This window comes from Mirounga leonina, unplaced genomic scaffold (genome assembly GCF_011800145.1).
Source record: "Mirounga leonina isolate KUSES-001 unplaced genomic scaffold, KU_Mleo_1.0 Mir_125, whole genome shotgun sequence".
Lineage (NCBI taxonomy): Eukaryota > Metazoa > Chordata > Mammalia > Carnivora > Phocidae > Mirounga > Mirounga leonina.
This window is the reverse complement of record NW_023270305.1, coordinates 8,530,285-8,548,041: the sequence shown is the minus strand read 5'-3', so window position 1 is coordinate 8,548,041 and position 17,757 is coordinate 8,530,285. Positions and strand designations below refer to the sequence as shown.

Here is a 17,757-nt window from a genome sequence, read left to right as displayed (position 1 = left end):
GTTGGGGTGCCTAGGTGGCCCAGTTCGTTAAGCATCTGCCTTCGGCTCAGGTCATGATCCCAGGGTCCTGGGATGGAGCCCCGCATCGGGCTCCCTGCTCTATGGGGAGCCTGCTTCTCCCTCTCCCTCTGCTGCTCCCCTTGCTTGTGCGCGCTCTCTCTCTCTGTCAGATAAATAAATAAAATCTTAATAAAATAAAATAAAATCGGATTGATAATAATACCTACTTCACAAAGTAGTGCAAATTTAAACTATTTAATATATGCAAATCACGGGGCGCCTGGGTGGCTCAGTTGGTTAAGCGACTGCCTTCAGCTCAGGTCATGATCCCAGGGTCCTGGGATCGAGTCCCGCATCGGGCTCCCTGCTCAGCGGGAAGCCTGCTTCTCCCTCTCCCACTCCCCCTGCTTGTGTTCCCTCTCTCGCTGTGTCTCTCTCTCTCTCAAATAAATAAATAAAATCTTTAAAAACAGAAACAAAAACAAAAACAAAACAAAACAAAAAAACCCAACACTCCCCACTCACTCCCTAGCTTTCTCCCACAGAGCACTTACAACCTCAGGAACTACGGTTCGGCAGAGACTTCCTGGGAAGTTTCCAAGCTGCCAGACAAAGTCTCTCTCCTCCCGAAGCTCGCAGCCAAGTAAGGGTGGCAGACAACAAAGGCGAGGGCTTTCCAGCCAGTTGGCCTGTGCTGCTTAGAAGTGGGCACGGGACTCTCTGAGACACCAAGAGGACACTGGGTCCAAAGGAGGCTGACTTGAGAAAAGCACACGTGAGCTAAGACCTGGGGATGGGCAAGAGCTTGCCAGAAAAAAAAGTGGCAGGACACGGTGCTAGTTAGTCCTCAAGCTAGGGTGTCTCAGCTCCAGACCCAGGCTTCCCTGCTTCGGGCCGCTGGGGCAGGAGCTCTGCAAATTCCCGGGTCCCCCTTTGTCAGCTGGTTCCCACCTGCCAACAGGGGGCTCTAGAAGCTGACTGGCAGGCAGGAGGACAGAAGGGACTTGCTCCTTCTTGTCTGTTCGCTGTCCTACCAGCTCCCCAGCGAGAGCCAGACAGCCAGGAAGCATCAGGTGAGGCCTCCGGCGCTCTGCACCTCGGAGCAGGCGTTGAGAGGCTGTAGGCAGGAAGCATCAGAAAGTCAGGTGTGCAAATGGCCCTCATGCCCAGCACTTGGTACCAGAGAGGAGCGGCTGGGGACAAGAGCCAGCCCTGGGGCAGTTCAGAAACAAGACCCCAGGCCCTGGGAGGTGGGGACCAACCGGGAGGGCCTGAGCCAGGGGAGCTCTAGTGCAAGGCAGGGAACCAAAGCACCCACACACTCCAACACCCGCTCTGCCTTCCAAGCACTGGTGGTTTGTTCCGATGTCACCAAGGCTAGGCCCAGGGCCAGGCCCCTGAACATGGCAGGTTAGGGGGCGGGGTGGCTCTAAGGAAAGGGGGTGGCAACCGTGCCCCCCAGACAACAGGGGAGCTGGCTATCCTCTGAGTAGCTTGGAGGTGGCATGGACCAAGCCCCCACGCCTATATTAAGAGGAAATTCTCTAAGAGCTCCTCTGAGTGATGCCCACTCGATTCTTCAGCATGAGGCGTGGGTGTTGGGACCCGAATGTGAGAAGTACACATATGTGTATATGTGGTAGAGCATAGCGGGGTACTGTTAAAACAGGCCTGGTAGGTTTCTAGGAGGTTGGTCAGTCAATAGCTTATTTGTGACATCAAAAATTCTGTCTTCAACTCTCTTCTTCGCTCCCGTGGCTTCGATTTCCACCTTTACTCTCTAGCCAAGGCTTTTGAGCTCCAGATATGCAAACTCACCCAACTATCTCCCGAGAAAATTCCATGGCATTCCAACTGAGCAAAATTAAAGCCTCCCTCTTCCCTATTTCCAAGAATCATAACACTTTCACCAAGTTACTCAGGCTGCACTCACGGGGCCACTCCCTGGGCTGTGACAATTAACAGTCGTGAGCAGAGCCACGGTCAGTGAGTCCCAGGCAGAGATGGGGCCCCTGGAGCAGGGTCGCCGTGTGAAAGCAGTAACTCAGGGTCACCCAAGGCTCCCGTGTCCCTCTCACAGCCCCCAGGGCCAGAGGGAGGGCCCAGGACAGGCCTGGGAGACCCAGTGACAAGTGACTATCTTTCTACTCGGCTCCTGTCTCACCACCTGTTTCTCGGCCTTTTCATCTCTGACCAGATCACCGGGCATTGGTGATAGACTGATCTGATAGCCCGAAATGGGAAGCGGTCTAAAGATGCCATTTGCTCTTACACTCAGAAATCTGTCTTTTCTGTTCTACTTTTGTGTTATGTTTTAAAGATAGCTTTGTTTCTGGCCTTTTTTCTGAAGGGCTTGAAAAGGCCTTTGGACCAAAGCAATAAAATTCTGACCTTTCTTTTATATATAGAACATCAATCAGTTTCTACCTTAAAAAAATTGTATAGCATTTCTGGGTCGAAAATGAAAAACGTAGATATACAAATCTAAACTTTATTCTAAAAAAAGGTGTTTCCTAAGGGGACATAGTCAGAGATGGCTTGCAAAATGTTTTTCTTTAATTTATTTAGCTATTTTAAGGGTTCCCAAATGCTTTATACTCACTCCCAAGAGTCCTGATTACATGACACATTCTGCTGGTCAGTGTGAGAGATATTTTAAAGAAAGTTCTGAGATTCTTCATTTTACAAAAAGTTTCAGTCCAGAGTTTACATAAATGAAACCAATCAACAATGATAATTTAAGAGCATCTATGTTCCATAGACACTCTGTAGTTAACAAAGTTCACGGTCCATGTCACAATAACTTTATGGTTTAGATGTATCTTCCTACACCTAAAACACAGATTTCATTTATAGAAAAAATAATGGCAAATACTAATTCAGGAGGATGACTATAACATAGAGGAAACAATGATGAATCGGGAAGAAAGAGGGTATCTATTTTTGGGTCATCACTTTTTTATATAGGAAGGTGGTCCCTCTAGCTTTGCTTGTAATATGATAAAGTGGAAACAAGGGAATACCCATGAACAATAAGCCAATAATACTAAGCATCCATTAAAAAGAGATGTGCTAATAAAAAAAAAAGTCTTATATAAAAAAGCTCTCCCACATTAACTGTTAAGGAATTTTTAGAAAAATCTAGAGGATAGCCCACTGCTATTTTAAACGGGATGGTGTTAGTATGTGCTTATCTGTTTGCATCGGGGTGATGTCTCAAAGTAATAATCTGCTGGCTTTTGTATGTGTGTTTACCTCCTTCTGTCTTCCTTACTGGTACCCAAGGGCTGGGCTGGACAGTTTTTCTTTCTTCAGTGCACACCCAAACAGGAACAAAGATTCAAAAGCCCTCACTAGCAAAATTTCTTTTAGGCGTATTTGCAGAACCAGTTTTTCTTCCCCTTGAGGCAAATTAAGACTGTGTGACTGTGGAAAGTAAAAGAAGAAAAGGAGGGGGGATGGGAGGAGGGGTGGCCAGCAGGAGAAGGACAGGGAAGGCAGACGAGGATTGACAGGAATGACATGAGAGGGAGGAGGAGAGACAGCCCAGAGACCGGGGAGAGGATGAGCTCACATCACATGTGCTTTCCTTGGCAACTCTCAAATTGAGGCCCAGCTCAATTGGTCAGCAGTCCTGGGCACGCACTTGTAAGACTCGTGGGTGGAGGAGTGATGAACAGTCAGGATGGGCTAGATTATGCTGCAGTAATAAACATCCCCCAATCTCAGTAATTTAAACAACAAAAGTTAATTTTGCTCACACTACATGCCCACGTAGGGTTGGCTGGGGGCTGGCCTCTTCCATACCATTGTTATATGAGGACCCAGGCCAACAGAATAGCCATGAGGACACTGCCAGGCTCCAAAGCAGAGGGAAATGGAAAATGCAGGAAATTGTGCGCTGGCTCTTGAAGTCTCACCCTAGCAAGAACGTACATCATTTCAATTCACATTTTATTGACCAAAACAAGTCCTATGGTCACATCTAACTCCAAGGGGACAGGAACTGCAATCCTACCATGTGGTCAGAAGGAGAGCTAAAGGATAATGAACAGTATATGACCAACACAGTAGGGGACTCAGAACCCTGGTCTAGGGACGGAGATAAGGAAAAAGAACTGCTTCTCCTCAACAGGTAGAACTGAAGAGGTCGTGATTACTCTAATGAGCAAAGCAGCAGTGGACTCTACCATGGTTTACATGCATGTGCAGAAGCTTTCTGGAAGTAAGCAAGGAAACTGATTGCACTGGAAATGGGGAGTGTGGAGTAAGAAATGTTGGCTTTTACTTTGTACCCTTTGCAGTGTTTGAAAATTTAACCATGACTTTCATTTGTATGCATTAATTTGAGACTCAGTTTCCCCCATTCTAAGTATTCAGCAGAAGACATTGTAAATGGTCAAAAGAAAATCCAAAGAATTAAGTGCTTATGGCTGGGAGTAGCCAGGCTCTGCCCCAAACAGAAACATCCAGATGCTGTTGGGTGGACCTAGGGTTAAAGAACACAGCCCTGCCCCCAGCCAGCACCTTCCCCACACATTCCCTGGAACTTATTGCTTCTCTAGAAGGAACAATGAGGACTCCGAACCTGGTCCCCAAGACTCAGAACATTTTTTCTCCAATCCAAAGGCCAGCATCATGACACTTACTATGTCATCTCTGAATATAGACGATAAGTAACAATAGAAATAATGCTCTTGACTCAGAGGAAGGAAGTCTAGTATACTAATTTCTTAAGAAATCTCAGATTTCCAGGGCGCCTGGGTGGATCAGTCATTAGGTGTCTGCCTTCGGCTCAGGTCATGATCCCAGTGTCCTGGGATCGAGCCCCGCATTGGGCTCCCTGCTCCGCGGGAAGCCTGCTTCTCCCTCTCCCACTCCCCCTGCTTGTGTTCCCTCTCTCACTGTGTCTCTCTCTGTCAAATAAATAAATAAAATCTTAAAAAAAAAAAATCTCAGATTTCCATCTAGGATCATTCCCCACTACTACTCTGGGGCCCAGGAAGGGGTCTGGGGCAGAAAAGGAGCTCAGGGAAGATGTCCTGGGAAATTGCAAGGAGCAGGAAGCTGCCCTCCCCGAGCCTGGCCTGGAGGACCCTTTGAACCATAACAAAAGGATGGTTAGCCAAAAGGCAGTTGGTTGTGGGAAGGATGAGAAGACTGAGTCACAAACTGAGACACAGCCTAACTGGAGTGCATGATCCAAGGCCAAGCCTGGGGTAGTTCAGCTCCCCTCTCTGTTTTCCACCTCTAGGCATGCATCCACTGGCAGCTGAATGTGACTGCTCAAGACTTGGGAGATGTCCCTCCTCCTTAGACAACCTTCTCAGGACAGGGCCCGGGAGCCCAGGGCAGAGGAGGCACTATGGGGAAGATAGCCATGCATGCAAATTCTAAAAAATATAAGTGTGATGCATTCCCTCATGGTTCAACAAATATTTCATTATTTTGATTCACCAAACGTTATTGGTCAGCAAGGAGCCCAGGAGCATGAGAGGAAATGAGGGATGTACAAGCGTGTCTAAGAACAACCCACCCTCACCAAACCCACAGCCCGGTAGGGGTGCACGACATGCAACCAATCACTAGGGTACATGGCCCGGTGAGGTTCACGAGAGACAAGGGCACAGTTTGGTGGGACCCAGAAGAGGAAAGGACTAATTCCTCCCCCAGGTGTTCAGAGCTTTCCCTGGGGACTTTCAGCCTGATCCATGGTCTCCTTTGACAAGGAACTGGATAGACCCAGCCTCTTATAATTTTCTTTTCTCTAAGCTAGGCTGTGCTGCTGGGGAAAAGGATATGAAGATTCTCCTAGAATTTCACAGGCAATGTGTCCTCAGGAACAGCACTGATAAAGAGTTCACAGTTCAGAAGGATGGTATAACAAAAAATAAGTATTACGTCTTTTTTTCCCCAGTTCCTTGCCCACAGCTCCCCAAGCATTGGAATCTCTGGAGTGATGTGTCTTTTATATGCTAATGAGATGACTGGTGGCTGGTCTCCACCGCCCAACCCCCGCCCCATAGCTTCTGGATGGGAGCTGGTTTCCAGAAAGTCCAAGACAGATGAGCGGGTTGCAACTTTCAGCACCACCCCAGCCCTGACCTCTGGGGAGGGCCAAGGGGCTGGAGATGGAATTCAATCACCATGGCCAATGATTGATCCACCTGCATAAATGGAACTTCCATAAAAACCTCTAGAGGACAGATTTCAGAGAGTTGCCAGGTTGGTGAACACATCAAGGTGCCAGGAGGGCGACGTATCCAAAGAAAGCATAGCATGGAAGTCCTGCACCCCTGCCCCTGCGCCTTGCCCTACGCATCTCTTCCACTGGGCTCCTCCTGAGTTGAATCCTTTGTGATGAACTGATAATAGTAAATAAAGTGTTTTCCAGAGTCCTGAGTCATTCTAGCAAGTGACCGACCATGAAGGGAGGGACTTAACCAAGTAGGGCCGAAGCATGGGTGATTGGGGGACCCAAGAATTGAGACTGCTGTCTGCCCCTGGTGCCTGAGCCCTTTAGCTTTGGGAATCTGCATTAACTCAGATAGTGTCAGAATTGAACGGAATCACTGGACACCCAGTCGGTGTTGGAAAAATGGAGAATTGGTTGATGGGAGAAGAAAACTTAGCAGAAAGAGCTTGTGGGAGCCTTTTCTATATCTGGGCGATAAAAGGAAAGCCCTACACAGGTGTCTGGGTGCAGCTGTGGGAGGAGAGGTGCTGAGCAGTATCCCTGTCCCTCCTTTTTTCAGTGCCCTCCCTGATGGACTCAGAAGCTGCACCCCCAGCCTTTCCAGGCACTGTTGTCATCCTTCCTGTCCCACATTTTCACCTGGGCAGCCTGATATCTCTGCGCCCTTGCCTCTCTTTAGTCCTAAACCACATTAGCCTTCTGAGGTCTGTTCTAACTTTTCATCCTTTCTTCTAGAAATGTGACCGTCCTCCCTTTCACCCAAAGCCAATAAAAATCCCTCCCTCCCAGAGGTCTGTCTCTTGCTTCTTTTTCTGTTCAAGCCATTTGGAGGCTTTAAATAGGAACTAAAGTCTCATGTCTTCCTGAAGGTTTGTCAGACCCAGAGCTTTTCCATTTGCAAGAAAGAAGAACTCACTCAAACTCACCTGAGCCAAAATTGGAAATTTATTGTATGGTATCACGTTGTCCTAGACAATAAAAAGGCAGGAAGGACAGTCAGATGGCAGATGGTCCATGGAAGGATGGACACCAGAACTGAAAAGCAGCCAGGGGTCAAGACTGCAGCCTGCTCAGGTCATTCCCCCAGCTCTTGGGGACCATATAATTTCTCAACACCATTTCACTGTGTATGTTCATTCCTCTCTCTACAGGGGCTTTCTCTACTCTGCCCACATAATGGAAGATGGTCCCACATAGATCCCAGAATTTACTGTTCCTCAGATTAGGCAATCATCAGAATTCTAACTCCAAAATCCCCAAAGAAGGGAATGTATTTCATTGCTGCCCACCTGGAATATCAAATAGCTAATCCCCAGAGAGGCAGCCATGTAATACCAAGGTGGCTGTGAGATCCACCTGCATTGGAGGTGCAGTTCTTAGAGAAAGGGGGCTGCTGTCCTGGTTGGACGCTCCCCAAACCTTCACAATAGCTGTATTTAGCATTCCAGCCACTTACTGGAATTATGCGTAGCCAACCTGCAGAAAAGCTGGCAAGACCACTTGTGTGGGGATGGAGGTGTTTGCAGCAAGGACAGTGCACACCTGTCCAGTCCTTTAGTCAACATTTTTCACGGTTGGAGCAACTCCCAGGAGCAGCTGGAGATACAGGGTGGGCATCTGCAACCACTTGGGCTGGCACTGGAAGTAGACAAGCAGGAAATAGACCGGGATGCCACTGAGCAGGAACAGGAAGATGTATAGGAACTCAATCTGGGGGTGGTCGATGATGGGTGCCAGCACCAGGTAGAGAGAAGCAAGGAGCATGATGACAGGGATGATGGTGGGGACCTGCCATGGACACAGAGACCTGGATGATGGAGAGGCACAGGACGTGGTGTATGGCCCCTGGGCGCTGTCCCTCCTGCCTGCCTGCCTGTTGCATCCAGCTCCCCTCTTCCAGTCCCTGCCATCATACCTTGCCCAGCCACAGAAGCCACCTGCCAGGTTACAGGGGGCCATCCAAGGAGCCGGGGCTTTGGGACCCAGCTTGATCTTCTCTATGCTTTGTGAATCCTACTGTGTGTGAGCCTCCTCTTGGCGTGTGTCTCCTGTTGTTCTCCCTCAGAGTCCTCCAGGAGAAATGAGTCCCCAGCAAGCAGAATCAATGCCCTGTGATCCAGCGCTCCCTCCCCACGCCCCCAGGAAATACAGAAATTTTCTACCAAATATGACAGGGGCCACCTCTCACATTCCTTCTCTAGCCCCCAGATGAGTCTGTGGACTGCCTCATGCAAAGGTCTAGGTTTGAAAAAGGCCCAGTGTTTATTCCAAAGTCTACCTTGTAAGGTCGAGGAAGATTCTTCTTCTTTATCCGCAAGTGCAGGAGACAGCCAATGGTGGTTCCATAGGTGATCCAGCCAAGAAAGCTGAAAGGCAAACAGAAGCCACTCACTACCAGGCCCTGCCCTGGGTGTGCCTGCAAGAGGGGCTGGCCTAGTAGGTGCAAACCCGGGCAGAAGTGCAAGCTCATCGGGGGCCTTTCAGCCACCCCCAGGCCCCTCGTCTAAGCAGGCTAAGGAAAGAAGGCAAGGCTGGGGCACGAAGGACAAGAATGCACTGGAGGGTATTCCCACCTCTTTCATCTTCAATCACAAAGTGACACATATACAAGCCCAGGCCCCCACCTGGCTTCAGATCGGGCCTTCTTTGACTGCCCCTGGCTGGGCAGAAGAGGACAGTTTGCAAAGGGAGGGAGGAGCATCTTGTGTGTCCAAAAACAAGAGTTTGGTGGAAGCTCAAAGAAGTCTGTGCTCTCCTCAGGGACCAGCACACTCCTAGCAGATCCTCCTACCTTAGAGTTGGTGACAGGGCAGGCTGTTGAGCACCCAGACAAGCCCCTGGCCTCTGCCTTCCCCACTGAGGGTAGTTGAGTGGCTGACGTAGGTCTGATGAAAACCTCATCTGACCTTGGAGACAGGGTCCAGACCAGGCTGTCTCTTGAGGCAGTCAAGATGGGGAGACATCGTGTCCGCATTGGGATGGATCATCCCAACACTCTCACTCTGTGCTAGAACATTCTCAGTCATATCCCCCAAATCTCAGTCTAAAGAAAACTTGGGCTCAGCATGGGTTTGATTTTATTCTCACCATATAAAGATTTTATCTTTTCTCATGGGAAGAAGATAAAAAGAAAAAACCAGGTCTGTTACTTAATGTTCTGAAGAAAGTCACATTAAGCACTGTATATCCTGTTCCAGAAGATTAATTATACTTATGACAACAAGGAAGAGAGGACACGATACGTGAAGAATTACTCTGAGAAATCCCTGTTACACCCAGACCCTGCGCTCACTCGCCTGTGTGAGGACACACCCACTGACCCTGCTTCAGATGAGGTCATAAAATTATGGCTGGATATGGGGCGCCTGGGGGGCTCAGTCATTAAGCGTCTGCCTTTGGCTCGGGTCATGGTCCCGGGGTCCTGGGATCGAGCCCCGCATCGGGCTCCCTGGTTGGCAGGAAGCTTGCTTCTCCCTCTCCCACTCCCCCTGCTTGTGTTCCCTCTCTCGCTGTGTCTCTCTCTGTCAAATAAATAAATAAAATCTTTAAAAAAAAAAGAAAAGAAAAGAAAGCACAGCCTCGGGGTGCCTGGGGGGCTCAGTCGTTGAGCGTCTGCCTTCGGCTCAGGTCATGATCTCAGGGTCCTGGGATCGAGCCCCGCATCGGGCTCCCTGCTCCGCGGGAAGCCTCCTTCTCCCTCTCCCACTCCCCCTGCTTGTGTTCCCTCTCTCGCTGTGTCTCTCTCTGTCAAATAAATAAATAAAATCTTTAAAAAAAATTTTTTTATGGCTGGATAGCACAACAGCCCATCATTTCCGCCCCAGGGAAGTTAATAAAGGGGGTCAGAACATCTCCCCACTTTGATCCAGTCACTGATTATACCTACCCAGCTTGGTTGTGGGTCTGCCTTGAGTTCACTAGAGATATGCTAGGTCAGAGTCCTGAGCACAGATCAGACCACAAAGGGAAAATCACACCACAGCCAAGAACTACAAGCAGTGGAGAGTAAAGCCTGAAGATAGCCTTAACATGATCTCTGTGACAGAAAAAAGGAACAAGGAAGAATAAAAAATGACGAAGACAATACAAGCCTTTTGCTTGTCTGCCTCTTGATGAAATATTTCCCTCATTGAATTTTGGGAAACAGGGCAAGAGAGGGGGGAGCCACATTTAATTTTGGAAATATAATTGGGAGGGAATGGCTGAAATGTGTGTGCATGTACAGGAGCCCTGAGCTCAGGCTTCCAGAAGCATGCATGCACATATGTATATATACACATGCATGTGCACGAGTATGCACACGTAGGGGACTTCTATACACATGTATGAGTGCATGTGAGTGTGCACACAAAGGGGTCATGAGATACCCAACATGGGAAGACAGTCTCACTTGCCTCAAGAAGTTCACGATGGTGCTGAAGTTTCCTGGGAGGACCAGGACCAGAGCCACTGCGGTGGTAAATATCAGGGCCGGAGTTGGTGTGAGGCGATGCACATGAACCATGGACAGAAGTTGGGGCTGAGAGCAAAGTCAGGTGTCAGGCAGCCCCCCAAAGGAGCCACAGCAGGTATCTGCCCTGGGAAGCTCCCAGTCCTCTTCCCCTGCCAAACTCACTCTGGACTCCAGTGGGCCCAACCTAATAGTCCCCAGTCTCCACCACTTCCAGATGTAGGTCTCTGTGGCTCACATGGGGTGAAACCAGGCCCAAGGTGCAGCGTGGGGAGCCTATCCCTCCAGGCCAGCCAAGACCCAAATAGCTTAGAATGTGGGCTAGAGTGTAAAGAGCTGAAGCAGGTGCCTGGCCAGGTGGTTCCACTTTCTATTGCTCATCCCCAACACAGGAAGAGGGACCAAGGGTAGGAAGACAGAGGAGGGGGGAGGAGAGGGTAGGACAGTTATGGACAGAGCACGGAGTGGGATTGTGGGCTATTGTGGTAGACTGTATTATTACTCAGCAAATAATCAGTCTCCCTCTCCCACCTCTATGGGAGAAATACTGTCTAGTTCCCCATCCACTGATGCTGGGCTTGGCCAATGAAATGTGAACACGAGTAATACAGCAGAGGCTCAAAATACGCTTGTGTGGTTTGGCTTGCTCTCTTGAAACCCTGCCACCTGCTCTAGGCAAAAATATGCTTGGGCCTGGGTCCCTGAGACAAGAACAGACTCACAGTCCCGAAAGAGGAAATCTGAACCCAAACCCCAGCCTGAAGCAGAGCCACGGTGGACCCGGGGACTGATGAACGACATGAAATGTTTGCTGTTGTAAGCCCCTACGATCTGGGAGCTGTCTGCTATTCAGCATCATTGCTGCAAAAGCTACCAGAGGGACAGAGTCCCCAGGGGGAGGGCCCTGAGCGTATACATTGGCTCTGCTCCTTTGGCTTCACCCGCTGCCCCCACACCCCTGGACTGCACAAACATCCCCATCCCCTACAAGCTCCACAGTGTGACCCAGTATGGTGATCTCCCAAAACCTGGAAGTCAAAGGACTGGAGTTTAAATGGAGAGGTGTGGGATGCTTTAATCCCATTCTTAGAAACAACAGGGCTCTGCCTTGTAGGGGGCAGGCCTGGCTTGGGCTCAGAGCTAAGCTCAAGCAGGAGAAAGCTTAGCCTCTGCAGTCCTTCCAATGCCTTCCTGCAGGCCCCCCAACCTTGCCCAGCCCGGACCCCATCTCTCACCAGGTGGCCCTCTCACACACGGCTTCCTCCGAAGAACGTCCCATTGACGGAGCCAAATGTCGAGAGTGTGACAGCCAAGGGTACCAGCCAGGCCCAGGCTCCTAGCACCTGGTTCCTAGGACAACAGAGGAATCAAGGGAAGGAACTCCAGCAGCAAACTGGAGGCCAACCACCAGGAAACAGAGCAAGCAAAACATCTAGAGGCAAGTTGAAATACACATGGGGCACTATCCTTCCCCAACCTGGATTGTCGGCCCAGTGGCCAAGGAACACGTCACTTGACGCACTCACCCCAGCTCACAGCCATAGCATCAGAGGAAAGGATCTCACTGGGTGACAACACTAGCAGGTAACTGATGTTGACCAGGAGGTAGAGGCTGGTGACCGGAGGGATGGCGATCATCAGCGCCCACACCAGGTTTTGCTGCAGAGATCGGGAAGAAGAGGCCACACGTTAGCAGGCGAGGTCCTTCTCAAGCCCCCAGAACAAGCTCGTCCGTGCAGTGCTGAGCCTATCCTGGCCACGGGAACATGCCAGGGGACCACTCAGGCGGTGTGCCCCTCCTCCATGTGCTCACAGCCCCACGGCGTGGACACACAACGAGCAGGTGTGCTGGGAGGCCCTGAGGGGCACTAACCAGTCAGAGCAGGGGAGGTACAGAGGGGGGGACAGGAGGGGGAAGGGGAGAGGAGCTATCACCAAAACTTCCAGAATGAGCAGGGCCTTATGCTGGGCTCTCCTTGAAGAATGGGAGAGATTCAGGCAGGTGGGGATGGGAGGCATTCCCAGCAAGGGCAACCGTGAGACCAGGGGCACAGAGAAGGGACAAGAAAGTTAAAAATCTTCGTTCTTGGCTTCGTTCATTGATCATTCCAGCTGGAATATTCCAAGACCACCATGCCAACCCTGCCTAGTTTCTGGGTCTCTAGGACTCAGGCTCAGACTGAGGGCCATTACTCCCAGGGGTTCCACCTGCCCCTCAGTCTCAACTGGAAATTGGGGGTCTGTAAAGTGGGACTTCTTACTGCTCTGCCTCTCTGCAAGGTGTGAGGGTCAGCAAAGAGGAAGGGAAAGAAGGGCCTGGACAGAGGGGCTGTGGGCACTTGGAGCAGTCTGGACCGTTGGAGCTAAGTGCCAGTCTGACCCACGGTCTCCCAGTAAAGGTAATGAGGGGCTGAGTGGCTCAGTTGGTTAAGCGTCCGACTCTTGGTTTCAGCTCAGGTCATGATCTCAGGGTTATCAGTGCAGAGTCTGCTTGAGATTCTCTCTCCCTCTCCCTCTGCCCCTCTTGCTCGTGCTCGCTCTTGCTCTCTCTCTAAAATAAATAAATAAATCTTTAAAAACAATAAAATAGGGCGCCTGGGTGGCTCAGTTGGTTAAGCGACTGCCTTCGGCTCAGGTCATGATCCTGGAGTCCCGGGATCGAGTCCCACGTCGGGCTCCCTGCTCGGCAGGGAGTCTGCTTCTCCCTCTGACCCTCCCCCCTCTCATGTGCTTGCTCTCTCTCATTCTCTCTCTCTCAAATAAATAAATAAAATCTTTAAATAAATAAAATAAAAATAAAAATAAAAACAATAAAATAAAGGTACTGAGCAGGCATCCGATAAAAATGGAGGAATCCATGAAAACTGGGTAAATCAGAGTGTACTCCCTTCCACTTCACACCCCCAGCCCTGGCTGTCATTCTGGAGCCAGGAGCAAATGGAAGGAAGGGGTCTCCCTCAGGACCCACAGAATTCTACTCAACATTCCCCAGGTGTGGGGCACCCCGGATAGACATCTTTAGACTCCGAAGTAGGAGCACACTTCAAAGAAGGAAAAGCATGCTACAACACCCCCAGCCTCATGGAGGGCTTTCTCTAGGTGTCCTTTGGCTTACTTTGGGGGGCAGGCAAGCACTGAGGAGCCCAGAGCCTCTCCCCTCGGTACCAGACAGGACACCAGAACCCGGCATTGCTGTTACTGACACAACGTAGCATGAAAGAAGAGGTCATGCTGTACCAAGAGGCAGGGAGGTCTCCTCCAGACTTGACACAGGTGCTGTCCCTGGGAGGGCTGTACCACAGGCCCACACAGACCTCCTTGGCCCACCACTAGGGAGGACCCTCCCCCATTTAAGCATCTGCCCCTGGTTAGTGTATCTTCTGTTCTTCAACATTATATAAAAAGCAATTTCCAGAGCTTTCTGCCAGGGCTAAGATCTCCCCACAGAAAACTCTGGAGGGAAGCATGGGAAGAAGGGCATGGGGGCACTGAGGACAGAGTAGTGATCTCTGGGCCTGTCCTCATGCCCCCTTCAAATGTCCTTGAGACACAAACATGCCCTGTTCTTTCGGGGCTCTGGGTTCATGTTCACACTGCTTCTATGTGGCTGTTTTGCCACAAACCTCATCAGCCCTTCAAGGTTCAGCGCTAGCCCTCTGCTTACAGGAGGCCTGCCTGACTGCTCTCCTGGGGATCTCTTTTTTCTGAGTTGCAGCAGAAAGTGGAGGCAAACTTTCTCATATCCAAGCCTCTGTCCCATCCTGTCCTGTCCTCTAAGGGCAGAGGCCAGGTAGGGTGACCAATTCATCAGTTTGCCTGAGACTTTCCTGCTTTTAGCCCCCAAAGTCCAGCATCCCTAGGAACTCTTCAGCCCCTGGCAACCAGGATGGCTGGTCAGCTGACCTAGCCGATCACGTGACAGACATGTGCAAGGGAAGCCAAGAGGACGGCAATGGAGTCTCACATAAAATGGGTCCTTCCACGTCCCCTCCAGCTCTCAAATCCGGAAGGGGATCTGGAAGCAAAGGAAGTTGCCCCAACCGCCACGTAGGCATGGCACTGAATTCCTCATCTTCCCAGTGCTGAAAGTGTCTTCTACCTGGGTCCAGAAGATACCACTTGTAGCAAAGACGGGCCGGTGGAGCAGAGTCCTGGGTTGCCCCCACTGCGGGCCTTGTCATGAGGGGCTCTCAGCAAGCAAGCACTCATCATGCACGACCCAGCCACATGCCAAGTCACAGGGAAGGGGACTTCATATGCTTTTGAACTTGACTCATCTTGGACAGCCCACCTGCCAGCTAATGAGCTATGACAGCAAAGCCCCAAGATGCACCACAAGAACAGTGAGATTTCCTGGTTTCATTCTTGAACCCCTTAACTCTTTGCTTACATTCCAGGGTTCTGGGCATAAGGCTGGCCCAGGTTTGGCATAGGTTCTGCAGCTTCTTGAAAAAAGTGTGACACGAAGATACACTTAACATGTGCTTCAGAAGGCAGAGTTAGAACCAGCATTTCAAATGCCCAGCATTCAGAGGCATGGTTTTGTTTTTGCTTTGAAACCCACATTTGTCAAAAATGCTCTATACACAGCAGAGGTCAGCAAGCTACCGCCTATGGACCAAATCCAGCCTGCTGCTTGTTTTTGTAAATAAACTTTTCTGGGAGCCCAGCCACACTCATCTGTTTACCTATGGCTGTTTTCATGCTACAACAGAGTTGAGTAATCTTGACAGAGAGACCTCATGGCCTGCAAAACCTAAAATATTAACTCTCTGATCCTTTACAGAAAAAGCTGGCTAATCCATGCTCTATGGTGTGGGAGCTTGTCTCACTCATCTTTGGGCCCCTTGCTCTTTCCCTGGACCAGCTCTGTCTGAGCTCAGGGCCTGGGTTCAGAGAAAGTAGTCTACTCCCCATGAACTCCCCATAGCCCCCACCCCACCCCAGAGCCAACCTGAGCCCACACTAAGCATTCACCTGAAATTACAGCTGTTGATTCTCCATCCACAAGTGATTAGGCCATTTGATACCTCAAAGCCCCATGAGGTGGATGGGGCAGCTATAATGATCCTGTTTACAGGCCAGGAACTGAAGCACAAGGATTTACATGCAAGAGTAAAAGCTAGATCCCAGGACTCCTGGCCCTCACCCCAGTCTCTCTCTGCTCTTGGACTTCAGTCTTCAAGCTCCTCTTCTCCTCCCAAATTCTCCCAAACCCCCCATCCAGGGAGCCTTTACTGAGAGCTGAGACATGTAAAGGCCCTTGAGCCAGCCTCGAGGATGTAGAGGAAAAGACTCAGTTCTCATCCTCTGAGAATTAAAGACACCTGCAGGAAAAAAAAAAAAGAAAGAAAGAAAGAAAAAGAAAACAAGTAGTAACCTAAGCAAATATATTTACTGCAAAGAGTTAATTTCCATGAAAGCTCAAGAGTCCACATGTTCCAGCTATCAAGATAGATAACAAGCTGAGTCATCAAGCATGGCCTCTTGCTAGTCGTATGCCCTCAGAATCACTTCCCCCTTTCTACACCTCAGTTTTCCCCTGTGAAAAATGGAGGCAGAGTACCTACCTCACAGGGCAAATGAGACCTATAAAGTTCCGTGCTTACTTGGGAAGTTATTATTCATATAATTCCACAGACAAATTAAGGTAGATGGTGGGCTGGCATTCACGACTGCAAGAAGGGAGCCCCCATTTTCAGCCAACATCTCATGGTCCTAGTCAGCTCAATACTTGAAACTGCTGATTTCTGGAGATTTCACGCCTTGAAGAAGTATCATGGACTCACCTTTGGATTCTTGAGCTCTTCCACCATGTAGTTGACATTATTCCAGCCATCAAAGGACCACAGGCCCTGGTAGAAGGCCATGCCGATGCGCCCGGCCTGCTGCGTGGTATTGTGGAAGGCAAACAGAAAGGCTTCCGTGTAGCCATGGCCCTGGCCCAGCACCACAGCCCCACCCCCCACGATGACCAACAACGAGAACATTTTGGCGACCGTGCATACATTCGTCAACATGGTGGCCAGCCGCGAGCTCCAGCAGTTGACCAGCATCAGCAACAGGATGCAGGTGGCAGCCACACACCCTTGAGCACAGTCTGGGGCATCGAGGAGCAGCCAGGGTAGAAGGGAGCCACTGAATACTCAGCAAAGCTCAGAGAGACAGCAGCGATGGCGGCTGGTCTGACCAACAGCACAAATGTGTAGATGACCAGGAAGGCTGGCAAGGAGCCAAAGATTTGCAAGATATAGGCATATTCCCCCCTGGATTTGGGAACCAGAGCACCCAGCTCAGCATAGCACAGGGCACCCATCATGGCCAGGAGACCGCAGACTGCCCAAACCACAAGACTGGCCCCAGGGCTGCCTATGTAGACCAAGACCCACTGTGGTGACATGAAGATGCCAGAGCCGATCATACAGCCAGCAATCAGGGACACAGTACTCCACAGGTCAATCTCCCTCCTCAGCCTTAGCCCCCCACCACCTGGCTCCCATCCTGCCACCCCCTCACCTCCATCTCTTTCCTGACTTCTCTCCATCTCAGGACTTCAATAGTCACTGTGTCTAGTTGAGCAGAAGCAGATGCTCTGATAGATAATCCGTCTTGTGAGCTTCCTGCAGGAGTTAATGATTACAGCACTTAAAGAAGTCTGAACCAGAGACCAGACTACCAGGGCATGGCATTTAGAAGGGACTGAGCCTTCACCGATCTACCAGTCCAGTATAGGCAGTTTGCAGGAGCTGTTTGCCAATGTAACCCAGGAAAGATCAAGGAAAGGAAAGAGGGATTTAGTAGAAATCCCTGCTGCCCAATTCCACAACACTGTGTGTGGAATAACAGTTGGACGAGTGCTCTGTGCCAACAGTAACAATGCTGAGCACCTGCACATCAGGAACCTAAAAAAAAAAAATCTCTGCAATAGTTTTATCAGCCAAGCAATAAAATCCCTATTTTATCAGGATTCCAATTAAAATTGCATGAGCCCTGCTTTAAGGAAGAACCAAGATGATCAAAGAAGAGAATTCAGGGCGCCTGGGTGGCTCAGTCGTTGGGCGTCTGCCTTCAGCTCAGGTCATGATCCCAGGATCCTGGGATCGAGTCCCGC

General features: G+C 50.1%; 1 protein-coding gene across 1 annotated transcript; it reads right to left on the bottom strand.

The window, feature by feature from the left end:
* Nucleotides 1-7,750: 7,750 nt before the first annotated feature.
* LOC118007499 (b(0,+)-type amino acid transporter 1-like) lies at nucleotides 7,751-17,190 on the bottom strand. Its single transcript, XM_035000522.1, is given in 7 exon segments — nucleotides 7,751-7,984; nucleotides 8,475-8,562; nucleotides 10,591-10,715; nucleotides 11,882-11,996; nucleotides 12,169-12,305; nucleotides 16,436-16,732; nucleotides 16,735-17,190. Coding segments are annotated over 7 exon segments (1,452 nt in total).
* Between the last annotated feature and the right edge of the window lie 567 nt (nucleotides 17,191-17,757).